The sequence below is a fragment of the Crocuta crocuta genome, unplaced genomic scaffold, assembly GCF_008692635.1.
Source record: "Crocuta crocuta isolate KB4526 unplaced genomic scaffold, BGI_CrCroc_1.0 scaffold32, whole genome shotgun sequence".
In the NCBI taxonomy this organism is placed as follows: domain Eukaryota; kingdom Metazoa; phylum Chordata; class Mammalia; order Carnivora; family Hyaenidae; genus Crocuta; species Crocuta crocuta.
The window spans coordinates 2,661,099-2,688,815 of record NW_027529424.1 but is presented as its reverse complement, the minus strand read 5'-3'; the positions used below and the strand labels follow the sequence as shown (position 1 = coordinate 2,688,815).

Sequence of the window (27,717 nt, the reverse complement as noted above, 5' to 3'; positions counted from 1 at the left end):
ATGGAGCCATTACACTAAACCCTGCCCAGCTGGGCCAACACTGCTCTTCACAAACACAAGACTCTCAACCTGCTTAGTTCACGGACTATAAAGTGCTTCACAGCTTGACTTGGAAGCATGGCAATTACATGGGAAACCAGATGCAATTTCAATTATACTTTATTCTGTTCGCTGGTCCTTTTATTCTTTTTTTGTTTGTTTGTTTTCTTTTCTTCTCTCAACCTTGAATATAGAAACAAAAATTTATTTTTATTTCCCATTGTTATTAAAAAGATTTTTCCTTAATTTTTTCTACTATATTTTTTACGTTTCTGTAAGTTTTTTAAATTTTATGTTACTTTCATCGTTTCATTTTATCCTATTTTATTGTATTCATTTTTTCAAATTTTCAAACATTTTCCCTTTTTTTCCTTTTTTTCTTTTCTTGTATTTCCTTTTTTTCTCTAACTTATCAACCTTCCTTCAACAGCCAGACCTAAACACAGCTAGGATCTAGCATCCTTTAGTTGATTTTTTTTGTGTTCTTTTTAATTTAAAAAAATTTTTTTGATTATTGAGACAGAGAAACAGAGGATAAATGGGAAGGGACAGAGAGAGAGCAAGACACAGAATCTGAAGCAGATTCCAGGCTCTGAGCAGTCAGCACAGAGTCCGACACGGGGCTCCAACCCACAAACTGTGAGATCATGACGTGAGCTGAAGTTGGACACTTAACCTACTGAGTCACCCAGGCGCTCCTAACTTAAAAGTTTAAAATTTTATTAATTCCTTTTCTTCCTCCAAAAAGATGAAATGAAGGAATTCACCCCAAAAGAAAGAACAGGAAGAAATGACAGCCAGGGACTTAATCAACACAGATATAAGCAATGTATCTAAATCAGAATTTAGAACCATGATAACAAGAATACTAGCTGGGGTTGAAAATAGATTATAATTCCTTTCCGTGGAGAAAAAAGGAGTAAAAGCTACTCAGAATGAAATATTTTTTTTCCTTTTTTTTTTTTTTTAATAGTTTATTGTCAAATTAGTTTCCACATAACACTCAGTGCTCATCCCCACAAGTGTCCTCCATGCCCATCCCCCCCTCCCCCCACATCCATCAGTCCTCAGTTTTTGTCAGCACAGAATGAAATTTTTAAAATGCTATAACTGAGCTGCAATCTTGAATGGATGCCATGGCGGCAAGGATGGATGAGGCAGAGCAGTGAAACAGCAATATAGAAGACAAACTGATGGGGGCGCCTGGGTGGTTCAGTCAGTTGAGCGTCCGACTTTGGCTCAGGTCATGATCTCCATCCATAAGTTTGAGCCCTGCATCTGGCTCTGTGTTGATAGCTCAGAGCCTGGAGCCTGCTTCCAGTTCTGTGTCTCCCTCTCTCTCTGCCCCTCCCCTGCTCATGTTCTGTCTCTCTCTCTCTCTCTCTCTCTTAAAAATAAATAAAGATTAAAAAAATGTATTTTAAAAAAGACAAACAGGAAGAATAATGTAGCAGGAAAAAAAAGAGGGAGACTAAGGCAAAAGAGCACAAAATAAAAATTAGAGAACTCAGTGACTCATTAAAAAGGAATAACAACCAACCATCAACAAGGCATATCATAGTCAAATTCACAAAATACTCAGGCAAGGAAAGAATCATGAAAGCAGTAAGGGGAAAAAAGTCCTTAACCTACAAGAGAAGACATATCAGGTTCTCAGCAGACCTATCCACAGAAACTTGGCAGACCAGAAAGGAGTGGCAGGATATATTCAATGTGCTGAATTGAAAAATATGCAGCCAGGAATTCTTTATGCAGCAAAGCTGTCATTCAAAACAGAAGGAAAGATAAAAAGATTTCCAGATAAACAAAAATTAAAGCAGTTTGTGACCACTAAACCAACCATGCAAGAAATTTTAAGGGGGACTCTCTGAAGGGATGAAAGATGAAAAAAAACCAAAACCAAACAAACAAAAAACCCAAAAAGACCCCAAAGCAACAAAGACTAGAAAGAACCAGAGACCACTACCAGAAACTCCAACTCTACAAGCAACACAAAGGCAATAAATTCATTTCTTTCAGTACTCACTCTAAATGTCAATGGTCTAAATACTCCAATCAAAAGACATAGAGTAACAGAATGGATAAGAAAACAAGATCCATCTATATGCTGTTTACATGAGCCCCACTTTAGACCTGAAGACACCTTCAGATCAAAAGTAAGGGAATGGAGAACCATCTATCATGCTAATGGTCGACAAAAGAAAGCCAGAGTAGCCATACTCAGACAATCTATATTTTAAAATAAAAACTTTAATAAGAGATGAAGAAGGGCATTATATCATAATTAAGGGGTCTATCCACCAAGAAGACCTAATAATTGTAAACATTTATGCTCCAAATGTGGAGCACCTAAATATAGAGATCAATTAATCATAAACATAAAGAAACTCATTGATAATAATATCATAATAGTAGGGGACTTCAACACCCCACTTACCACAATGGACAGATCATCTAAACAAAAAAATCAACAAGGAAACAATGGCTTGGAACAACACACTGGACTGGATAGACTTAACAGATATATTCAGAACATTTCATCCTAAAGCAGCAGAACACACGTTTTTCTCAAGTACACATGGAACATTCTCCAGAATAGATCACATACTGGGACACAAATCAGCCCTTAACAAGTACAAAATGATTGAGATCATACCGTGCATATTTTCAGACCACAACGTTCTGAAACTTGAAATCAACCACAAGAAAAAATTTGGAAAGATAACAAGTACTTGGAGACTAAAGAACATCCTACTAAAGAATGAATGGGCTAACCAAGAAATTTAAGAGGAAATTAAAAAGCACTTGGAAGCCAATGAAAATGATAACACCATAGCCCAAAACCTCTGGGACAGAGTAAAAGGAAGTACATAGCAATCCAGGCCTTCCTAAAGAAGGAAGAAAGTTATCAGATACACAACTTAACCTTACACCTCAAAAAGCTGGAAAAAGAACAGCAAATAAAACCCCAAACCAGCAGAAGACAGGAAATAATAAAGATTAGAACAGAAATGAATGCTATTGAAACAAACAAGCAAAAAAAGTAGAACAGATCAATGAAACCAGGAGCTGGTCTCTGAAAGAATTAACAAAATTGATAGATCCCTAGCCAGTATGATCAAAAATAAAAAGGAAAGGACCCAAATAAACAAAATAAAAAATGAAAGAGTAGAGATCACAACCAACACTGCAGAAATATAAATAATAATAAGAGAATATTATGAGCAATTATATGCCAATAAAACGGGCAACCAGGAAGAAATGGACAAATTCCTAGAAACAAATAAACTACCAAACTGAAACAGAGAGAAATAAAAATTTTAAACAGACCCATAACTAGTAAAGAAATCGAATTAGTAATCAAAAATTTCCAAAAAGACAAGAGTCTAGGGCTGGATGGCTTTACAGGGGAATTCTACCAAGCATTTAAAGAAGAGTTAACACCTATTCTCTTGAAGCTGTTCCAAAAACTAGAAATGGAAGAAAAACTTCCAAACTCTTTCTATGAAGCCAGCATTACCTCAAAGACCCTACTAAAAAGGAGAACTATAGATCAATTTCCCTGATGAGCATGGATGCAAAAATCCTCAACAAGATACTAGCCAACCAGGTCCAACAATACATTAAAAGAATTATTCACCACGACCAAGTGGGATTTATACCTGGGATGCAGGGCTGGTTCAATACCCACAAAATAATCAATGTGATACATCACATCAATAAAAGAAAGGGCAAGAACCATATGATCTTCTCAATAGATGCAGAGAAAGTATTTGACAAAATACAGCATCCTTTCTTGATAAAAACCCTTGAAGAAAGTAGGAATAGAAGGATCATACCTCAAGATCATAAAAGCCGTCTATGAAAAACCCACTACTAATATCATCCTCAATGGGGAAAAACTGAGAGCTATCCCCCTAAGGTCAGGAACAAGGCAGGGATGTCCTCTCTTGCACTGTTATTCAACACAGTATTGGAAGTCTTAGCCTCAGCAATCAGACATCACAAAGGAATAAAAGGCATCCAAATCAGCAAGAAGGAAGTCAAACTTTCACTTTTTGCAGATGACATCATACTCTATATGGAAACCCCAAAAGATACCACCAAAAAACTGCTAGAACTGATTCATGAATTCAGCAAAGTTGCAGGATATAAAATCAATGCGCAGAAATCAGTTGCATTCCTATGCACCAATAATGAAGCAACAGAAAGAGAAATCAAGGAAACAATCCTATTTACAGTTGCACCCAAAGCCATAAAATACCTAGGAATAAATCTAACCAAAGAGGTGAAAAACCTATACACTGAAAACTATAGAAAGCTGATGAAAGAAATTGAAGAAGACACAAAAAAGTGGAAAAATATTCCATGCTCCTGCATAGGAGAAAACAAATATTGTTTAAATGTCAATACTACCCAAAGAACTCTACATATTCAATGCAATACCTATTAAAATAACACCAGCATTCTTCACAGAGCTAGAACAAACAATCCTAAAATTTGTAAGGAACCAGAAAAGATCCCGAATAGCCAAAGCAATCTTGAAAAAGGAAACCAAAGCTGGAGGCATCACACTCCTGGGCTTGAAGCTGTATTACAAAGCTATAATCATCAAGACAGTATGGTACTGGCACAAAAACAGACACTCAGATCAATGAAACAGAATAGAGAACCCAGAAATGGACCCACAAACCTATGGCCAACTAGTCTTTGACAGAGCAGGAAATAATATCTGATGGAATAAAGACCGTCTCTTCAGGAAGTGGTGCTGGGAAAACTGGCCACCGACATGCAGAAAAATGAACCTGGACCACTTTCTTACACCATACACAAAAATAAACTCAGAATGGATGAAAGACCTAAACATAAGACAGGAAGCTGTCAAAATCCTCGAGGAGAAAACAGGCCAAAACCTCTATGACCTCAGCTGCAGCAACTTCTTGCTCAACACGTCTCCGGAAGCAAGGGAAACAAAAGTAAAAATGAACTATTGGGATCTCATCAAAATAGAAAGTTTCTGCACAGTGAAGGAAACAAACAGCAAAACTAAAAGGCAACCGACGGAATGGGAGAAGATATTTGCAAATGACATATCGGATAAAGAGTTAGTATCCAAAATCTATCAAGAATGTACCAAACTCAACACCAAAAAACAAATAATCCAGAAATGAGCAAAAGACATGAGTAGACACTTCTCCAAAGAAGGCATCCAGATGGCCAACTGACAGGTGAAAAAATGCTAAACATTACTCAGCATCAGGGAAATACAAATCAAAACCACAATGAGATACCACCTCACAACCTGTCAGAATGGCTAACATTAACGACTCAGGCAACAACAGATGTCGGTGAGGATGCAGAGAAAGAGGACCTCTTTTGCACTGTGGGTGGGAATGCAAACTGGTGCAGCCACTCTGGAAAACAGTATGGAGGTTCCTCAAAAAGTTAAAAATAGAACTGCCCTACGACCCAGCAATTGCACTACTGGTATTTATCTAAGGGACACGGGTGTGCCGTTTCGAAGGGGCACATGCACCCTAATGTTCATAGCAGTGCTATCAACAATAGCCAAAGTATGGAAAGAGCCCAAATGTCTATTGACCAATGAATGGATAAAGAAGATGTGGTATATATATGTATACATATGTAACACACACACACACACACACACACAATGGAGTATTACAGCAATCAAAAAGAATGAAGTCTTGCCATTTAAAACTACGTGGATGGAAGTGGAGGGCGTTATGCTAAGCAAAATTAATCAGTCAGAGAAAGACATATGATATTATGACTTCACTCGCATGAGGAATTTAAGATACCAAACAGATGAACATAAGGGGAGGGAAGCAAAAGTAACAAAAAAAGGGAGAGGGTCAAAACATAAAAGACTCTCAAATATAAAGAACAAACAGAGGGTTACTGGAGGGGGAGTGGGAGGGGGGATGGGCTAAATGGATAAGGTGCATTAAGGAATCTACTCCTGAAATCACTGTTGCACCATATGCTAAATAACATGGATGTAAATTAAACAATAACTTGATTTTTTAAAAAAGAATCTGACTCTAGGTTTTGGCTCAGGTCATGATCTCACAGTTTGTGAGATCTCTCTGCCTCTCCCCTGCTCATATGCTCTGTCTGTCTCTCTCTCTCTCTAAAAATAAATAAACTTTAAAAAAAGAAATAGAGTTCCCAGACTTCTAGCCTCTCTGATACAGGGGAGAGCATAAAAGGCAACTGGGATACTGTTGCTCGGTCTCTTCTCTGTGCTCACCCTTGCTCCTCTCCCCATGAAGAATCCACAAGAGGTCACTCAGTGACAAGACTAGATGGCAGGTGGGGTGGGCGAGAGAAACGCATCGAACGGTTATTGTGATGGGAGGGGGAAATAAGAGGTCTGAAGGGGAAGGGGCTTTCCTCCTGACATTCGATGGCCACGTAGGAGCAAGCACGCTCTGGCACCGGTGGAGAATAGGAGCCAGTCGCATAGTGGAGCGCTCGTGGCTGCACACCCCTTGCGGACTGTGTAGGGGCTGGAATGTACAGCTGGAAGCAGAAGTTCAGGTTTCTATGTTCTTCCAGACTTTCTGGGTGTGTTCACATTAAGACAAGGTCTGTTCTGCTCCCTCTATATATTTGATCTATATAAAATGATCAAATTTAGGACTCCACTGATCAATGCAGGGCCTTTGTATAAATTAGAAAAAGGAGGGATGCCTGAATGGCTCGGTCAGTTAAGCATCTGACCCTTGACTCTTGATTTCGGCTAAGGTCATGATCTTGTGGTTCCTGAGATCAAGCCCACATGGGCCTCTGCCCTGACAGCATGGAGCCTGCTCGGGAGTTTCTCTCTCCCTTTCTCTCTGCCTCTCCCCTGCTCGCTCGCTCCCTCTCAAAATAAATAAATGTTAGTGGGGGAGGGACGGAGAGAGAGGGAGACAGAATCTGAAGCAGGCTGTCAGCACAGAGGCTGATGCGGGGCCCAAACCAATGAACTGTGAGATCATGACCTGAGCCAAGAGGTTGGACACTGAACTGACTGAGCCACCCAGATGCCCCAATAAAAAAACACATTTTTAAAAAATAGAAAAAGGAATTGCTTCCCTGAGGAGATGCAGCCTCACACCAAGGTGCATGGCTTGGTGAAGACAGTGCCTGGTGCCGCAGCCTGCATCCGTCTCTGTGGCCAAACACCAAGGTGCCATGAGTAGCCTGCACAACTGTCCACGGCAGACTCACTCACAGCCCAGCAAGACTAAGCTATAGTCATCTATAGCCAGAAAGTCTGGGCAGTCTTACTCATGATTTAGTCATTTTTATTGGCTTTTTAAAAACTGGTTCTTAATTATCATAAAAAGATTCAACAGTTTAGAAATACTGTTGAGATGGATAGGAAGGATTTACATGCCATTCCAAAGATAGAAAGATTCCAGTTCCACAGCGGAGATATAAATCTTGGAATAAACGAAGGAGAAATATGAAGTGAGCAAGCCAGTGTTTACAAACACAAGAGAGGAACATGATAAGATGACGTCCTCTAAAATGCCGGGGAGGCAATCTCAACTGTAATTAGCACGAGCCAGTAAGTGGGATGAATCATATTAAGAAATCAGTCATTGGGGCGCCTGGGTGGCTCAGTCGGTTAAGCGCCCGACTTCAGCTCAGGTCATGATCTTGCAGTTTGTGGGTTCGAGCCCCGCATCGGGCTCTGTGCTGGCAGTTCAGAGCCTGGAATCTGCTTCAGATTCTGTGCCTCCCTCTCTCTCTGCCCCTCCCCCATTCGTGCTGTTTCTCTCTGTCTCCGTAGTAAATAAACATAAAAATTTTAAAGAAAAAAGAAAAAAATAAATGAGTCCTTGGTCTTGAAAGGTAACATGAGCACCAAGGGTGGACATCAAGCTGCAGATCTCCCAGAGATGAGGTTAGAGAAATAACCAAAGCCACCAAGTGAATAAAACGAGACAGGCAGTCTCTCACCTGCCTGCTCTTGTCAACAAAAAATTAGGCAAAAGAAGCAAATGAGGCATCAAGCAGAATCAGGGAGGAAGGAATGGGATGGAGGAAAGCATTTCTTTATTAACCAAATATTGAGATATATGTAGAGTTAGGTTTAGAACAAATGCTCTCCTCAGATTCTCTAGGGTCTGATTAAGGTCCAAGAAATATATAGCTGACCATATATACTATATCATGCAGCTTACATATAATGGCCAAATCTGTATAGAGTCATTTTTACATAATGAGTTTATGATTTAGCTTTTAATTTGACATTTAATCAAATAAAGAACACATCCCAAAAATTTAGAATTATTGCTTTATTCTTTTGAAGTCAATGGGAATTGATTGGAAGTCTCCAAATTTCAAATTTACTTCTCGGTTCCCATCCTTTTGATGGCTCCATGACCATTTGACACTAACCTCTCTCCTGAAGTTCATTTTCCCAAATGTTCACTCACTGAACCACAGGTATTTCACTCATTGAACCACAGGTACTTTACACACCTACCCATAGGTACTTGACTCCCCTGTCCCACACATTCTTCAAATTCCTCAGACAGGACTAACCATCTTCCCACCAATCTGCCCATCTGTGCCCCATCTCAGCTAATTCTACCATCTATCCAATCACCCAGGGCAGACATTCTGTTTTAACCATTATTTATTTCAAGCGGGAGAGTGGAGAAGGGGTGGAGAAAGAGGGAGAGAGAATCCCAAGAAGTCTGTGCCATCAACACAGAGCCCAACATGGGGCTCGATCTCACAAACTGTGAGATCATGACCTGAGACAAAACCAAGAGTTGGATGCCCAAATGACTGAGCCACCCAGGAGCCCCCCACCCAAGGCAGAAATTCTTCATTGTTTTCAACTACTCTCTTCTTACCTGTCACATCTCACCATCCTGAAATTCTGTCCACCTCACCTGTATAAAAAGCTCCCAAATTTCATCCCCCATTTTATGAGAGTAACATATGTGACTTTTTTGTAGCTGATCTTGAGGTTCCCTATATGTCCAATTTAAGACTTACTAGGAAGGGCTCAACCCTAAAAAAAGGTACACCCTGCTGGTAGATCCCTAAAATTTCCTCTAATAGGCAAAGTTTTTATTACCATATTAGAAATGATCTTAAATGCAAAAAGCTCTGGAAAGGTAACAACCTACATTGAAAGCACACCAAGGTGTCACTGCTGTCATGCAGACTTCCAGTGGGAAAGGCTGGTGGCACAGAGAGCGAGAGTGGGAAATCGGAAGGTAAGAGAGAAGGGCAGGAAGGAAAAGGTGCCGGAGGCAGAGAGAAGTCGCTGGGTGACATTTCATGAACACACGGACAAACAAGTATGCTTGCACCAACCAAGCCAGAATCAACTAAAATATACTTTTGCACTGAAGGTGAATAAAAAAATTCATGAGGATGTCAGCCAAGGTAGACAGGAAATTGTTTTATAAAAAGAATCACAGAGACTCTTTCCCTTTTTTCTACAATAAATAGAATGAAGCACTTTCCCAGAATTTCAATAAGATCCAATGAATGGGAAAGCTCTAAATTTATGTGAGATCTCTGAAATCATTGTGGTAGGAAATAATGCCTCAGCCACTTCCAAGTTCACAAATAGACCTTCACAGTCAGCTTTCTAAACTTGGCCACTACTGCCATAATATTGCACGAATATCCGATTGCCTCTGCAAGAAGTGTATTTTGGCTGGGACTTTTCCCCACCTCGCTGGGGTCGGGTCATATTAACTTGGTGAGAACTGCTTTATGTGAATTGCTTTATGTGACTTCCACAGTGGAATGACTCCCTAAGTGATCGAAGTCATTTTTTCCTCCTGAGTTTCCAATGGAACCAGTAAGAGGAATGGATGAGGTCAGAAATACCAACAGAGTAACTGGTTGTGAAATTTAAAGGTCTGTTAGCTGGGGAATTGACCCAGGGACCTTAGGAAAGAAAGAACTGGTGTCCTGGCATCCAGCTGTGACGATATGAGACCAACCTCAGAGAAAGCTGATTTCCTGCTCAGCAGGACATCGTGTCTATAAATTTATTGACTGTCTATTGACTAATGACTAATCAACTGTCAATTGGCCTATGACAAGGGGAACAGGAACTCCATCCACAAAACCAGAAAAGGTTTTAATGTAGTCTGGTGAGGGCAACACTGAGGTTTTGTGGGTACAAAAGGTCATGCTCAATCCAGCTAAGATTTTGTAACCAGGTTTATCATTATCTATACGAAAGCCATGCATGAATGCACTTTGTCACGAAAACAGGGGACTTGTGACTTTTCAAGTTGCAAAATCATTTATGATCATTTAACTAGCTGAGCACTAAGTCAGCCTCTATAGAAATAGGACAGTTAATTTTAAGTGTCAACTTTACCAGGCCATGGGGTGCCAAGATATTTGGAAAAAACACAAATGTGTTGGGTATCCCCACAAGGGAATTTCGGGATGAGTTTAACAGTTAAACTGATAAGACAGAATAAAGCAGATTGCCCTCCCTAGTGTGGGTGGGTCTCATCCGATCATCTGAAGGCCTGAACAGAACTGAAGACTGACCCTCCCCCAAGTAAGAAGCAATTCTTCCTTCTTGACTAATGTGAGCTGAGACATCAGTTTTTTCCTGCCTTTGGGCTCAAACTGAAACAACAACTTCATGGGTCTCAAGCCTGCCAGCTTTTGGACTGGAACGACATCATCGGCTCTCCTGGCTCTCAGCTTGCCCACTACAGATCTAGAAACTTCTTAGCCTCTATCAGTACACGAGTCAATTTTCCTTAAAATGAATATATTATTATATCTATAATCCACATTGCAAAATCAAAATAAAGTTGTATAAACACATACACAGATATATCCAATTGGTTCTGTTTCTCTAGAGAATGGTGATTAACATACGAAGTCTAAACTGAAATTAAGTTAATTTGCCATCTACTAAGAGAGAATGCGAAATATAGTGAACCAGAGAGAATGCCACATTTCAGAGGTGGAAGGAAGCTAAGAGATCACCTGTCCCGGCCTCTCTACCTCACTTCATTTGTTCTCAGGTCAGGCCCAGCCTGTTGCCCAGGGCTGTGTCCCCCGCTCCACCACGCACATCTGAAAGTGAGCAATTTCATTCTGGAAAACAATAAGTGACATGGAAAAAAGACAAATCATATGGGCTTCGACAGTGACAGATGAATTATTCATCAGAAGCAAGAAACTATGAAGAAAATGAGACCTCCCCAGGCCGTTTCTCTCTCCTTAACACATACACAACAAAGCGGATGGATGGTTGACATTCTGGCAGAAGGTAAGTGAGGGTAGGGCTGTCCTCTTCAGCCCATGACAAAGAACTGTGGGGTCTGACTGTGATTATTTTCCTAAATCACTGGCTCTAATAAGTACTCAATAGGAAATTTTTTTCTGAGAATTCTTAACAGTTCTATAGCAAAACAAGGAAATAGGAGCTTAATGTTTGGGGCACCTGGGTGGCTTAGTCGGTTAAGCATCCGACTTTCGCTTAGGTCATGATCTCGCGGTTCGTGGGTTCGAGCCCCGCGTCAGGCTCTGTGCTGACTGCCAGCTCAGAGCCTGGAGCCTGTTTCAGTCTGTGACTCCCTCTCTCTCTGACCCTCCCCTGCTCACGCTGTCTCTCTCTCTCTCTCTCTTAGAAATAAATAAAAAACATTAAAAAAAAAGAACTTAATGTTTAATCTGTGCTCTGCTTCGACTTGATGGAAAAGGTTACAGGATCTAAGATGGCTTCTTTTTTTTTTTTTAATTTTAATTTATTTCTAGGAGAGAGAGAGAGAGAGACAGCGTGAGCAGGGGAGGGTCAGAGAGAGAGGGAGACACAGACTCCGAAACAGGCTCCAGGCTCTGAGCTGGCAGTCAGCACAGAGCCCGACGCGGGGCTCGAACCCTCCACCCGCGAGATCATGACCCAAGCAAAAGTCGGATGCTTAACCGACTAAGCCACCCACGCGCCCCCAAGATGGCTTCTGTGTAGACATAATGGAGAGGAACCGGAAGTAATTAATAAGTAGTAGTGTTACTATGGTATTCTTATTTAATATTCACAGAGGACCAATGATCACCTAAAACATTAACACTGACTCCTTCCCAACGAGTTTCCAGCTTCAAGATTTAGAGACATGGGATAAAAGAGAGGAATTAAAAACAGCCCACACACGCTGTGCTCTGGCTTTTCGTAATGCAGAGCCATAGCTCCCGGCAGGGAAGGTAGTTAGCTCACAACCTGGGGGCAGGTTAGACTCTGGTTCCAGAGCCTCGTTCTGATGGAAGCCTCGACAACACACCTCACTCCTACAGGCAGATGCTGCAATGCCAGATATCTGTAAAGGAAATACATGCCTTTTGCTTGAATCCCCATTTTCAATCCTTTGGGGTGTATTTCTAAGTATAGAATTGCTGGGTCATGTGGTAATGCTGTTGAACTTTTCTGAGGAAGCCACCCTCGGAATATTTGGAAACAATGGTGCACTGAACCTGACTGGAGTTTGAACGAAGCCCAGACCTGGCTCGGCTGCAGAGTAGGTGACTGCCACGGTCACCACACCACCGGCCCAACAGAGCAAGGGGCATACCCTTTTATCAGACATCATGCTTATTTACTTCAGGCTCCCGTATGCTCTTTGGTGTTGGTTTTGCAGCTCTATTGAGGTATAATTTGCATGCTCTAAAATTCATCCACTGTAAGTTCAATGATTTTAATTACATTGGGTGCCTGGGTGGCTCAGTTGGTGAAGCATCCAATCTCAGCTCAGGTCATGATCTCTGGGTTTGTGAGTTCAAGCCTGGCGTCGGACTCTCTGCTGTGAGTGCAGAGGCTGCTTTAGATCCTTTATCTCCCTCTCTCTCTGTCCCGCCCCACCCTCTCTCTCAAAATAAATAAACAAACCTTTAAAAATAAATAAGCATTTAAAAAAATGGTTTTAGGGACACCTGGGTGGCTCAGTTGGTTAAGCCTCTGACTCAGGTCATGATCTTACACCGTTTGTGGGTTCGAGCCCTGCATTGGGCTCTGTGCTGACAGCTCAGAGCCTGGAGCCTCCTTTGGATTCTGTGTTTCCCTCTCTCTCAGCCCCTCCTCTGCTTGAGCTATGTTCTTCTCTGTCTCTCAAAAATAAATAAACGTTAAAAAATTATTTAAAAAAATGATTTTAATTATGCCAATAGAGTTGTGTGATAATTGTTAAAATCCAGTTGTAGAATATTTTCATCAGCCCCCCAAAATCCCCTTGAACTTATTGGCAGTCAAAGCCATTCCCAACCCCAGGCAACCACAGGCCTGTTTTCTGTATTCCGGATGTTTCATATAGATGCAATCATAGTACAGGCAGATCTATAGTATAGTTGGGGTTTTTTTCATAGATTTTTCTTTTTTGCTAAGCTGCAACATACATGGTTTAATACAAAAACATTTAATCAAGTGAACAATAATAAACTGAACAATAAACCAAAAAACACTCAAAATATTTTCCACTGAAAACATGTTAAGACGGTATAGGATTTTGTTTCCCATCTTACTGCAATTTTCTTAGGTGTTACAAGCCTACCTACCCCATGTTTTCCATAATCATGCAGATGTGAATGGAAGTTTTTATGAATAAATAAGTGACAAGTTTGTTTACTGCAGAGAATCATATCACCAGGCAGCAAATTGGGTTCAAAGAACAAAATTATTCAAGAAATATTTCATATTCAATTAGAATCCGTGAACTCTAAGCTGTTTCTCTGTGACAATGCCAACCTCCAAGAGAGACTGACAAATGTTTTTTCTTCAGTCACCTTAAAGTAGAATAACTTCTCCGTATCTGGGATACATGTCAATCAATCACAGTGTCATCAAGAGGGAAAGGGTCTGAGGCTTGAGCCTGATGCGCATGAGACCACCAGCCTCTACACCTTCCTCCACTTTGGGGAAGTCATGCTTCCTTCCAACTGCTATGAAAGCCCCCCACCTGATAAAGAAAATTTCAACTTTTAATGCTGTGGGCTCTGCTCCTGGACTCTCAGGGAAGCTATATATTTTTTAATTTATTTATTTAAATTCAAGTTAGTTAACATATAGTATAATAACGGTTTCAGTAGAATTTAGTGATTCATCACTTACGTCTGACACCCAGTGCTCATCCCAACAAGTGCCCTCCTTAGTGCCCGTCACCCATTGAGCCCATCCCCTCACCCACCACCCCTCCAGCAACCCTCAGTTTGCTCTCTGTATTTAAGAATCTCTTAGGGTTTGCCTCCCTGTTTTTAACTTTTATCGAGGTCAGAATGATTTAACCAAACTTCACAACAGGGGCACTATTTCTGCTGCAAACACACACTATACATCTGCTTCATTAGTAAATAACCCAAACAAAACATTTCTAGAGATAAGAGTAAGAATCTCCTAAGTTCCCACACCTCTGATGCCTGCAACCTTGTACATACTAAAACATAAGACAAAGTTTGTAATTTTCTGAGAAGTCTTATGTCATGGTGAATTGTAACCCTTGATGTAAAACAACAAATATAACCCTGCATCAAACCTTCTCATTCTTTCTCTGGAGCACTCTTTTCTTTGTGAGGACTGTATATCCAGAGCCGCTGTCCTCACTTGGGCTCAACTAAAGCTCTTTTCCTTTTTTTAAAACTATTTCTTATATATTTATTTTGAGGGGGGAGGGGCAGAGAGAGAGACTTCCAAGCAGGCTCCACACTGTCGGCACAGAGCCCAGTGTGCGGCTCGATCTCACAACCATGAGATCATGACCTGGCTCAGTCAGATGCTTAACCAACCGAGCCACCCAGGCACCCCTTTTCCTTTTTTTTTTCTTTTAGAAACTAAAAGTTTTGTTCATTTTGCTTCAACACACACCACCTGGCTTTTTTCCCCTTCCCTCCAGAACACCTGGGGTAGATCATGTATTTACTGAGATTGGGCTTTCTCAAAAGACAAGAAGAAAGACTGTTTGTCCTAGAATGCTGCAAATGCCCTTGAGGTAGAAACAGCAAAGAAACAAGCTGCCTTCTCCAAACAGAGGGGGTGGGGGTGGGGGGTGGGAAGGAACACAGAAAGCATGAAACAAATGAACATCTCACTAAATATTCTGCCACAGTGCTTTGCACTCATCTACCACAAGACCACATCAGTGAACAGTTAAAAAGCAAGTCATAATTTTAGTCTTCTTATCTACACTGAGATTCCATCTACTCACGGAAGTGTGCAAGGAAGGAGGCACCACCCTGGACTCGGGCTAAGAAACAGAGAGGGCTCTAACACCAGCAACGGTAACAGCGGCTGGCTGGCACTGTGCACCATTGTTAGTTTCACACGTTTTAGCCTTTAACCCTCACGACGGCCTTAGGCAGTAAGTGCTGTAGATCCAAATCCCTTAGTTTTAAAGCCTTTGATGCAAGCTCCAGTTTCAGAATTCTGATTTTTTTTTTATTTTTGAAAGGTGATACAGTAATGTATTTGTATGTCATTTATACAACATAACTCTGCAAGAAGGTCTGAGTCAGGTCGCCTGGGTAACATAACTCTGCAAGAAGGTCTGAGTCAGTTCGCCTGGGTGGCTCAGTGGGTTAAGTGTCCAACTCTTGATTTCAGCTCAGGTCATGATCTGAGCTCTGAGTTTGTGATTTCTAGCCCAGCATCTGGCTCTGCACTGGCATCGTGATACCTCCTTGGGATTCTCTCTCTTTCTTTCTCTGACCCTCCTCTTGTGTTCTCTCCCAAAAATAAATAAATAAACATGAAGAAGAAGAAGAAGAAGAAGAAGAAGACGAAGACGAAGAAGAAGAAGAAGGTGTGAAGCAGATCTCCTACAAACCGAAAGGCTTTGGGTCCTCAGAACTTTTTGGATTTTACAGATAAAGAGAATGAGGCACAGGAAGGTCAGGTAACTTGTTCAAGGTCTCACAGTAAGAAGTGGTAGGGGTGCGCAATGCTTCAAAGCCCCCTTTTTCACTGCTGAGAAAACCACTTCGACGACTTTCTCTACCAGAAACTCAGCTCCAACCTTCCTACTCCCCAGCCCAGTGCAGCCTGTGTACGACCTTCCTCCCGCACCTCCCCGCCCCCAAATTCTCTAATACTCATTTTCTCTCACCTTAATAGGGCTTAAAATAGTAGAAAGACTATTTCTACTCTATGGAGTGGCCGTATGGCTCACTCCGGGCACCCCTACAGACGCAGGAGGGACACTCGGGAATTGGGTGTGGGGCCAGGTAGTGACTTGCCATCCTTCTGCCCGGTTCTGGAGATTGACTCACGGGTGATGTGAAAGGCCCGGCAGGGGGAGCCGGACTGGAGCCGGCGGTCTAGAAAGTGAAACTGAATNACCCCGGTTTCCTTCCAACCAGCAGGCAGTTTGGACTCACGACCACGTGCTGCCGTTTTCCTGCTGAGCAGCGCCAGCCTCTTCATTCCTACATCCAGTTCTACCCCCGTATGCAGTCCTTTTTTTCTGGGTTAGGGGTTAGGGTTAGGGGTAGTGCCTGGTATTTTGCAGTTCAGAGATGCTCCCGAGAATAAAACCCCAGACCTCTTCTGGGGTCAGGAGTTACAGGTTAGGGTATATGTCTGGTGTTTTAAGTCCTTGGTGATCTTTGGCACGAACCTGTTCTCAGACCCTCTCTCGTCTCCCCTCCTCCCCCTCTCCCACTTCTGTTCTCTCGTCCTGCATAGGGATCCATTGTGGGGGCATCGGCTGCCCGCCTTGACCCCGCTGTCAGCTGCCCTTAGGGGTCTTGTATCTGCGTCCTTGCTGAACCCTTCCTTCGGTGCTTAGGATGCAAATTATTGTGGTTCTCCCTCCTTCCTCCTCTTGGTTCCTCCCTTTTAATTCTCGCTAATCCGGAGGCATCTTCCCTCCTCCGGTGCAGTAGATCAGTGCTCTTACTTACCAACAGTGCAGGTCAATCCAGTAATCCCACCTGTGTGGGACACCTGACTCATCCCGGCGTCAACAGTTGGCCTCTTGAACAAAGAGCCCAAGAAACATCCTGCAGGTTTTGTGTCTTTAATTAAAGGTCTATTTTAAGGGCAAAGTCGGATGGAAAGTCAGGCATGCTCGGTTAACTATATCTAGATGTAACGCTTTTAAATAGAGGTCGAGGCTTCAATCCAAGGATGCCTGGGACCGTCCTCCTTTTTCGGTCGAGCCCCCGCGGCTCCAGCGCAGAAGACTGCCTCCACACTCTTCCTTTAATTAATAATTTCTTTCAGTGAGCGCCGCCGGTCACGGCAGTCCACTGCTGAGGGTAACCCTCGTTTCCCGGGGTGCGGGCCTTGACCTGAGCGAACCGCGGGGCTCGAACTCTGCGGGAGGGGGCGTGGCCTGCAGGGAAGGGGGCGTGGCCTGCAGGNTGGCGAGGCGGAGGTCCCCTTTCCGCGCTGGAAGCTGTTAGCGCGGCCCCCTTGGGTGCGACCCCGAGCCTGTGGGAGTGTGGGTCGCGAGGGGTGGGGCGCCCCCTCCCCTGGGAAGGCTCCCAGGCCTGGGCGGAACCTGACCTGGTGGGAAAGGGCAGCGGGGTGGCTATCCCAAAGCGCCCTCACTCCTTCTTTTACCGGCCGGCCTGGCCGCAGGAGACTTCCTCTGTAGGTCACAGAGGTGGTTTAAGGATGACATCCTCCCGCAGGTTGGGAATGAGCATCTCGCCGGCTCCCCGTTATATGGGAAGTGGCTAAAGGTACACCTTTGAGAAACAAAAACTACTCTCGCTTTAGGAGATAGCCCAGGAACACTAAGGAACAAGTGACCTCTCTCTAAGGCAGTGGGACTCCTGAACAGCCGTTGTGTCCAGGAGAGCTTGTGTGGATAAACACACATAGCTATGAATACTAGTTGAGGCTGAGAACCCCAAAGGAATAGTTCTTACTGTCGGAAAGGTGTGAGCTGGAGGCGGAGTAAACATCGCAAAGAGAAAACGAAACCCAGATTCTGGTCTGGCCTCTTCACCTGGAAAACTGCTGGATGGAAATGTATGCCACAGAACTGTTGAAGGATGAAATGGAAAACAGAGCTGTACACCAGTTAAGGTGGCGTTAGGACCTCAAAAGCCTCAGATCTGATTAAGCAAGGCAGCACTATGAACATAAGAACCCCACACACCCCCTCCCCCTGCTCTTTGGGGAGGAAGAGACGAGCTAGGGAACCTTGGCTACCTCCCAGGACATGCCCAGTTTGTACTGGGCGGACAGTTCCTAGCTAGGGCAGAGGCTAAGGCCAGGAACTGCCCTGAAATGAACAAGGTAAGTGAACTTTAAATACGCCCTGGAGAGACAGGAATCTTCCAGGTGACTGTTTTCTGTTTTTCTACTTGGCCAGTTTTAGTGGTTCTTTGTATATTATGTTCAACATTATAAAAATAACCTTTTTGGGGGGTAACTGATCTCAGGTTGTGTATTATGCTATGGAATCCAATTAAACCCTTCAAAAAACAAAAACTCTATTCTTGAAGGGAGGGGAAGCAAAAATACTATAAAAACAGGGAGGGGGACAAACCATAAGAGACTCCTAAATACAGAGAACAAACTGAGGGTTGCTGGAGGGGGTTGTGGGTGGGGGGGATGGGCTGAGTGGGTGATGGGCATCAAGGAGGACCCTCGTTGGAATGAGCACTGGGTGTTATATGTAGGGGATGAATCACTGGATTCTACTCCTGAAATCATTATTGCACTATATGCTAACCAACTTGGATGTGAATTTTAAAATAATATTAATAAATAAATACTTTTTTTAAAAAAAGGAAACTTACTTTAAGTACAAAAGAAAAACTAACTTTATTCTTGAAAGGAATCGGCTGTTGTATTACCTTCCTACAGAACCCTCTCCCTTAACTAAGGATGAATGAGTATTTTCTTCTCCAAGTCCTGCTTTTTCTGAATTTTATAGAGACTGGAACTATTTGAGATGTTCTTTGTCATCTATGGGATTAGTGAGTCCAAATGAAAAGGAAGAAATTAAACTCTGTTTTTAAAAAGTGAAATCTGTTTCAGAGGAAAATATTATTTTAAAGGTTTTCATTTTGACACGTAGGTGAGGATTGAATAATAGAATATGTCTTACCAAGTGACATCCAGATACCTTTGAGGATAATATAAGAAATAGTACTAATTTTCAAAGCGAGTTTTAAAAGTTGAGTTCAAGAATCTGGAAATGAGTGCCACTGAGCTGTAGAAAAACTGGTAGTGCTCACATGCTGGGTTTGTCACCTGCAGAGCAGAAAGTGTTTTACGAGTGTTAGTCCTTAAAATACCTCCTTACACTGTGTTTTCATTTCATTTCAACAAACATTTGCTGAGAGCCTGCTGTGTGCTGCCCCCAAGGAAGAATAAAATAGAGACCTTCACTGAAGTTTGACAGAAGACAGACTGGCATGGGCTCATTATGGGACTTTGCAGCAGGGCCAAGTGCTACTGAGTATTTAGAGGAGAGAACAGTTTGTTTTTCACAGGACATCTACTTCGGCTGGACATCCAGCTGTCTGCTGGGTATTTGCCAGGGCAAAAGTGGGACGAGACATTTTGCGCAGAGGGGAGAAGAGAGATTCAGGCAGAGAAGCAGAAGAAGGCAGGGAACTGTGAGCTGTTCAGTGTGCCTTGGGTGCGAGCGGCATGGTGACAGGAGATGCTACCAGTGGGTGGGCAGGGGCCAGACTCTGGAACGCCACGTTTTTCCCACTCGGGAGCTGGAACTCTGTCTTGTATAGGAAGCGTTTTAAGCAGAAGGGTGAACTTTGTGGGAGAAGAAACCAAGGAGGTGGTGGAGCTGCAGTGGAAAGAGAGAAGTCAGACTTCGTAGAAGAGTCTTCAGCACGTATTCTAGGTGCTGGGGACACAGTGGGGGGCAAAATAGAACAAAAGCCTGTACTGGGACCAGACGAGAAGGACTGGACCTAAGCTGGCAGGGGTGGGGAGGAGGTACAAGTGTTAGGACTTGGGGACCCATTAGACTCAGGGGACGAGGGAGTAGAGACTCAAGGATGACTCCCAGGGCCCTGCCTTACGTGATGAGATTAAATCTATTTTCACTTTCTGTATGTTAGCAAATTCCAAAATCAGAATACCATTTCTGACATAAAATGTGAAGCTTCTTTCTCCCCCTTAATAGGATACATACTTCGAATTCTTTTTTCAGGGTGATGATGGTTTGGTTGATGCAGTTGTGGGTTCTTAGTCCCTTTGTGATCCCAAACCAGACTATACCAGTAGCCACCTATTGTGTCTGGTCAAGAAATAGGTTTTCACTGTTTTAAAATTAATGTATCCATGTGGGGGTTAACCTTGTGAATGCTTATTAAGCAGATTTGGAACATTAGCGATACGGGTAAGGGCCTGGACTTACTCTGTTATGCTCACTGGTCCAGTGTCCAGTGGGTGGGAATCAGTACTAGGCAGACTTGTGCTCAATACAAAATGACTTTCTGATGATAGGAACCTTCCTGTAATAGAGCAGGCCGTTGCCTGCTAAAGTCATTACTCATATTTTTTGTCATTGAAGGCTTTCAAGCCTGTTCTATATGACCATCTTCCATAGAAACTAGACAAGACATTCTTGCATTGAATGTCTGGACTGGATCGTCTGTAAGGCCAACTCAGGAATGAGATTTAAGCTCATGCCCATCATGCCCACAAAGTCAAGTCATTGCTATACTTATTTGAACTCTGGAATTAAAAATGAGAATACATTTAAGAATTCAAATAGCAGATCTGGGAATAAAAGTTAGGAGATTTTGCTTTGATCATCCACCGTCCAGGTAGTTTGCCTTCTTCCTCATTGGTGAAATCTTGACAAATCCTGTGCTAAATCATTTTGCCCTTCTGGAGTTCAATACCACCGTTGCTTAGAAATGACATGTTTCAAAAAATAGCTACAAACTGAGAGGGAGGGAGGCAAACCGTAAAAGATTCTTAAATACAGAGAATAAACTGAGGGTTTGGCTGGCCCAGTTGGTAGAAAATGCAACTCTTGACCTTGGGGTCATGAGTCAAGGCTCATATTGGGCATAGAGCTTACATTTTAAAAATGAAAAAGAAAAACAGAAATGACCCCTTTCAAATCCAGATTATGTGGATTTTTTTTATGGGAAATTCTGGTAAAAAAAACAAAACAAAACAAATTCTGTTATTAGAACCTTGGAATAAATGGCTTAGTTCCAATTTCTGTAATCTTTGAAGATGTGTGCAAGAAGTTATAATGCACCTCTTTGTTCAATTGAATGTAGCCTCAGGTGGTATTAAAGACTTAGAAAATTCAGCTTTTTCTAACAGGTATTCTACCAATAGACATTTCACATAGGCACTGTACTCATAACTCATAATGATGCCCTTAAATACTCTAAAATCTTAGGATATGCTTTGAGTCCCTCAAAAGTGATTAAATTACTTTTAGTAAAAATTTGGTAATGAGTATGTACATGCTTATGCATGGCATACATGCTAACTTCTTATTTACTATGACATTTGACTTATCAAGTCTTTCCTAACAGTGCAGGGTAAAGAAGAGTTCGCTGTGATTGGTTAGGACAGGCATACGTATTAGTGAGAGAGGGTGGCCTGGCCAGGGAGGGTATTGGGGTGTTGGAGGTGTTGGATGGTAGGGTTGGACTCAGATCTTCCCAGAAGCTCAAGAATACTTTTCCAGGGTTTTTAAGCTGAAAGTAACTGTAATGATCATCATTTGCTACACAGGTCAGTAAATCATTGTAGGGGTCACACATCTGCTTCAGGTACCCAGTGTTTTTTCCTCCGTCCCCCTTCGCGTAACCCTGCTTTTTTCCTTCATGTCCTTGTAAAATCTGGGCAATCTGAAAAACTTAGAATAGTCACAACCAGTTTTAACTTTGTAAGAGCTGTGTCTAAAGGCTTGGGAGGGGGGTAAAGGAAAATCAAGGAGGAAACTACCTGAATAATTTTAAAGGGAAAATCTTTCTTTTCTCCCCTCCCCTGCCCACACTTTCCCTCTTCTCTCCTTCTCTCTCCCCTTTCCTCTCCCTTGAAAAACCATGAAGGAGAAATGCTTACACAATAAAATGAAACCAAGCACATCTCTAGAGAACTGCCTAGGGACTTTTTTAAAAAACATCCATGAAATGTTTCCATTTACTTTTTTTTTTCCTAAATGTTAATTTAGTTTTGAGAGAGCACGTGCACCCCCATGAACAAGGGAGGAGCAGAGAGAGAGGGAGACAGGATCCTAAGTGGGCTCTTCGCTGACAGCAGACAGCCGATGTGGGGCTCACACTCACGAGCCATGAGATCCTGACCTGAGCTAAAGGCTGATGCTTAACCGACTGAGCCCCCCAGGCAGCTCCCCTCATTTACTGTAACAAAGTATGATCGTTGAAGAGCTGAGCAATTGAATGTTGACAAGCAGATGATACACATTGCAAGGATTTTATCTGTAGGTTTCTTACGTAGAATTTTAGTATTCCTGTTATTTAGGAAAAAAAACCCATGTGTATGAAATGTGAGCTCTGACCTCAGACTGTGCAAAAATGAATTTTATGGAAAGAAACTGGCATTCTCCAAATGGTTTTTGTTCAAATTATTTTATCCAAATTATGGGGGAAAACAGAAGCAGGCTGTTCTAGTCATCGAATGCCAAGAGCACAGGTCTCTTCTAAATGCATTTGGGTATATGAACCAAAGATACCTTCTAAAGGCTCACAGTTGAACGGTGTGCTTCGTCAGTGTTTTCCCTTCATAAATCGCTGTCCTCATTAAAGTGAGGCTTTAAATGGCTGCGCAGGGGAGAAGCTGGGCCTGCTGTCCTGTGTGCAGCTTCTTTCAGATGGAAGGCATGTCTCCAGGCTCCCGGGTCCAGGGACCTCCAGAGAACCCCAGGCCTTGCCTCCTGTTGGCATGGGATGAGGCACCTGCGTGTCTGGCTGCATTTTAATATATGGTCCCCATGAGCATGCATAGATATTATGATCCAGCAACGCATCAGAGAGTGCGCTTAGCCTTCTGCGCCTTCCACTGACCTGTTCAGTGACTCGGTGGTTGTTGTGAAAAGGCTTATCATCATCTTCACAAAGCGCAAAGAAGAAAACGTTTGCCTGTAGCATGTAGCCAGTTGTTAGAAGAGATTCCTGGGTTCTCCCAGGTGGGAGGACATGTATAAATGGACCTGAGATACACTCATCTGTCTTATTTATGTCCACATTAACCTCTCTACAAAATAAAGTGGTATGCTTAGAATTTTCTCAGAACATGCAGTCAGTAAACAGGATCTCTTTGTCTTGTAAGTGTGCTCTGCAGAACTATTGAACGCCGAAGCCTAAATAGTCAGCAGCATCTTTATTGTATTACAGGGCTGGGTTTTGGAGTCATCGTTAATGCTCGGTCGCACCTCTTATTAAGTGACCTTAGATGAGCTATAAAACCTCTGTGAGCTCAGCTCTGTCTCCTGTAAAATAGCCATCTAGCTGAGTTTTCATGAGGATTAGAAACTGACATGTCTGATGCAGTGATTCAGCATGTAGTAAGCATCCAGAATACATTAATTCTCCCTTTTCTCTTAGCCAAAAATGCAAGAGCTAAAATATAGAAATTTTTTAAACAGCTTTATTGACATATAATTCACTTTCTGCGCAGTTCACCTACAACAGAGAGATTTGAGCTTCAAAGATTTGCACAGGAAAACCAATTTAATGATATTTTACCCATGCCTGCAGATATATGCTTGAAACCTTCATGAATCCCTCTGTCCTAATTATCACAATATTATGCTCTTCTCTTGCTCCCCATTTTGCCACTCCTCACTGCCCCCACTTACACGGACGCATGTGCACATGCATACACACAGATGGTAGCACGTACACTTTTTGTTTAAAAGGAAAAATCAGGGGCACCTGGGTGACTCAGTCGTTTGGGCATCTGACTTCAGCTCAGGTCATGATCTCACTGTTGGTGAGTTAGAGCCCTGTGTTGGGCTCTGTGCTGACAGCTCAGAGCCTGGAGCTGCTTCAGATTCTGCATCTCCTGCTCTCTCAACCTCTCCCCCATTCACTATCTCTCTCTTTCTCTCTTAAATAAATAAATAAAAACAAACAAACATTAAAAATATTTTTTTAAAAGGAAGAATCAAAAATGTCCAAAATGTAATTGGAGGGAAGTAGGCAACTTTCAGAAAACTCACCGGTGGTTGCCAGTGGATTTGCAAGGCTCGTGGGGGCCCCTTGTAGAGGAAAGACAGCTCTCTTTTCAGCCTGTGACTTTTCTGTGACTTTTCTGTAGGTCCTTCTGCCATGTCCCACCAACCACTTAGTTGCTTGACTGAAAAGGGGGACAGCCCCAACGAACCCACAGGAAATGGACCCCCCAACCTGGCCCACCCAAATCTGGACACGTTCACACCAGAGGAACTGCTACAGCAGATGAAGGAGCTCCTGACCGAGAACCATCAACTTAAAGGTGAGCAGCCGCCGGCCCCCGGGGTTTCTCCATCCACCCTGGGCCTTCGTGAACCAAATCTCTTCGCGAAAAGCCTTATTGGTGAACTTCCTACTCTCTGTTTCACTACCTGGAGGAAGAGCCCAGAGTGTAGCTTTGGGTAAGGCTAAAAATTGCTTCTGTTGTTTACTTTGGGATGCAGGTAAGAATAAAAAGTACTTATATTCCTCAGGGAAATGGCACAATGACAGTCTGTTTAGAAAGAAACAGGGAGAAAGGCTACTATTATTCCAGAGTCAGTCCTAAACATGCCCTTGTTCACAGAGAGCATCCTAGTGTCTCAGGCCATGGTTTCCGGCAGGATGGTGTTCAAAGCTGTGCCGTACCACGTGTGCTGTAGCGGAGATACCCAAACCAGCTTTGTTTTCTGGAGTCTTCAGAGGACTGGAAACAACTTTAGACCCCCGGTCCTATCTGGAAGCAAAAACCACTCAACCTTGCTACAGTCTTTTTCCTGCCGACCCTGGGGCCCAGGCCAAGCACGGCTCCTTTAGATTCCAAGCTACGCGATGAGGGTAGTCTAGAGGGAGGTGGGATTCATCAAGTCAAGACTGATCCATGACACTCTCACTCTGAATCCTCTACAGAAGCCATGAAGCTAAATAATCAGGCTATGAAAGGGCGATTTGAAGAGCTTTCAGCCTGGACAGAGAAACAGAAGGAAGAACGCCTCTTTTTTGAGACTCAGAGCAAGGAAGCCAAAGAGCGCCTCATGGCTTTGAGTCATGAAAATGAAAAACTGAAGGAAGAACTCGGAAAACTAAAAGGGAGAACAGAAAGGTCCCTTGAGGTGAGCAGACTGATCTGTTGTGATTCTATTGTCTTTTAGCAACATTTAGAGTAGACACTTTCTCATCTAGACTTCTGGATCAAAACCTTTCACAGTTCAGACTAGATGAGTATTCTGTATCATCCTGAAAAATTGGGGCGCCTGGGTGGCTCAGTCCGTTGGGCATCCAACTCTTGATTTCAGCTCAGGTCATGATCCCATGGGTTGTGGGATTGAGCCCTGCATCAGGCTTGGCACTGACAGTGTGGAGCCTGCTTGGGACTCTCTCTCTCTCAAAATAAATAAACATTTAAAAAAAATAAAAAGAAAGAAAATACTGTTCTTGCTGAGGAGGTTGGTTGCAGTTTCAAGGATCATGTATGATCTCCTTAGGGGGAAGGAAGTTTGTACAGCTTTGACCATACTGGTTATAGTCAAAAGGAGGTTGTAGTTATAAATCAGTACTTTGTATTCATTGTAGATGGTATAGGACAACCTTTGCCTAGAATCACCCAAAGGTTAGCTTTTAGTTTATGTCTTTCATATAAAATTGCATTTAAGAAAATCTGTGACTCAGGGGGTTCCTGGGTGGCCCAGTTGGGTAAGCATCTGACTTTGGCAGAGGTCATGATCTCACCATTTGTGATTTCAAGCCCTGCATCAGGCTCTGTGCTGACAGGTTGGAGCCTGGAGCCGGCTTCAGATTCTGTGTCTCTGTCTCTCTTTGCCCCTCCCCTGCATGCTCTTTCTCTCTCTCAAAAATAAACATTTTTAAAAAATCTATGACTGGGAAGTTTTGCCTTCTGATCTTGTCCTTTCCCCCAGTCTACCATAGAGACTCAGTTTACATTTTACATTTACTTTTGAAAAATGGTGCAACACGTCATGCTGTAGCAGGAGGCTGTACGGTTGCCACATTTTCATTGACCCAAAGAACCAGAAAAAAATGCCCACAGGCCAGGAGTGGATGCTAAAGATGTGAGTAGAAGGAAAAAGGATATATCAAAACACACTTGAAGGATCTGCCCATATTCTAAGGCTCACTGGGTATTGTTCATTAGGATGGACATCTGCTCTTCACTTTCTCCCCAGCCATAAACTTAGCAGCCCTCTGTAGGATGGAGCACTGGTTTGACTCAGGGAGGATGGAATCCCAGACATCAGTGATTTTCCTTGAGATAGCTTGAGCTCCGTTGATCTCTGATTTCTTGGGTAAAGGGTGAAAAGAAAGATAAGGGAAAGAAAGTAATGAAAAGGGGACAATCTGGAATAATCTAAAGAATGAAGGGTTGTTGGGAGAAATATTGTGGTTTATGTCAGTGCTTTATTCATTAATCCCTGCTCACGGGACAGTGTGGACGTTCTATTTTCATAAATTTCATGTGTGTAGGAAGTGATTCGTTGCTGAGAAGACTTTTCACATCTGATGCTTCAACTTTTCTTGCAGTTCAAAGAGCATTAAGTCACTTTTTTTTTTTAACATGTATTATTGAGAGACAGAGCATGAGCGGGGGAGGGGCACAGAGAGGGGAAGACACAGAATCTGAAGCAGGCTCCAGGCTCTCAGCTGTCAGCAGAGCCTGATGTGGGGCTCTAACTCATAAACCACAAGATCATGACCTGAGCCGAAGATGGACACTTAACTGACTAAGCCACCCAGGCACCCCAGAGAGCATTAAGTCACTTCTTTGGTAGAAATCTCTCAAGTGTCAAAATATTTTCGAGGTAGAATACTCTGAAGACATGATCACCTGGGGTATATGAAAATATTTTCTACTCTCTGGAAGAAAATATCTTAAACTCTTCTCCTCTTTGGCCTTTTGGGATGTGAGCTGACAGCTGGCATCAGCCTGCTGGGGCCTATAGCCCTGAAGCTCAGAAAGAAGCTTCCAGAAGCATCTGCCTATGGGTTTTCCTAAAAATTCCCAGTATTGGGAGAAGTTGAGAACAGAAGCTGGAGCTACGGACAATTTACAGTGCAGAAGATCAGATGAAACAGTCTTGCTATAAGCAAGACTCAGAAGTGAGTCCTTGGGACAGAGGACTTGGGTGCTTGGACAGAGACATTCACGGCTCTTTAGAACCTTGGTCATCAGCTTTCTCTCCCTAAAATGTGCCTCCCAGGCCTGCCTATTGCCTCCCTGCCTCTTCTTTGATTTTTTTTTCATGGGCCAGTTCAGGTGATTTGTAAAATTTAGGGTCTCGCTTTCCTGACTTGGAGCTCTCAAAACCTCTGACTTTTCTCACTTGCTGCTGGTTCTCCGGGGAGTCCCCTCCAGCCACCAGAGCCTCTCACGTGTTCTGTGTCACACAGGGAAAGGGAGTAGGGAATTTCTTTTGGAGATCTGCCTTCTGATTCTCACGGTGAGGCTGAGGTGTTAATTGTCCTGTCCAATTTCACAGAATCATACATTATAAGCATCTATAAAGAGAACAGCCTTTTCTTTTCTGT

At 42.8% G+C, this 27,717-nt stretch overlaps 1 protein-coding gene and 1 long non-coding RNA gene across 4 annotated transcripts in view; one reads left to right on the top strand and one right to left on the bottom strand.

Moving 5' to 3' along the window:
* Window positions 1-161: 161 nt before the first annotated feature.
* LOC144226983 (uncharacterized) lies at window positions 162-17,216 on the bottom strand. Its single transcript, XR_013333805.1, has 3 exons — window positions 16,942-17,216; window positions 11,047-11,157; window positions 162-222 (listed from the first exon to the last, which is right to left on the bottom strand). It is a non-coding gene; the product is annotated as an uncharacterized LOC144226983 (long non-coding RNA).
* The window catches only part of OPTN (optineurin), a 42,233-nt gene continuing 30,432 nt past the window's right edge, over window positions 15,917-27,717 (top strand). Inside the window, exons 1-3 of one of the 3 annotated variants that reach the window (XM_077758499.1) lie at window positions 15,917-15,935; window positions 24,281-24,457; window positions 25,084-25,286. In XM_077758499.1, coding sequence (XP_077614625.1) covers window positions 24,292-24,457; window positions 25,084-25,286 — 369 coding nt within the window. In that variant the 5' untranslated portion in view covers window positions 15,917-15,935; window positions 24,281-24,291. Of the gene's footprint in view, window positions 15,936-18,271; window positions 18,290-24,280; window positions 24,458-25,083; window positions 25,287-27,717 lie in introns of those variants that run through there. The other 2 variants (XM_077758497.1, XM_077758498.1) reach the window with 2 other exon arrangements.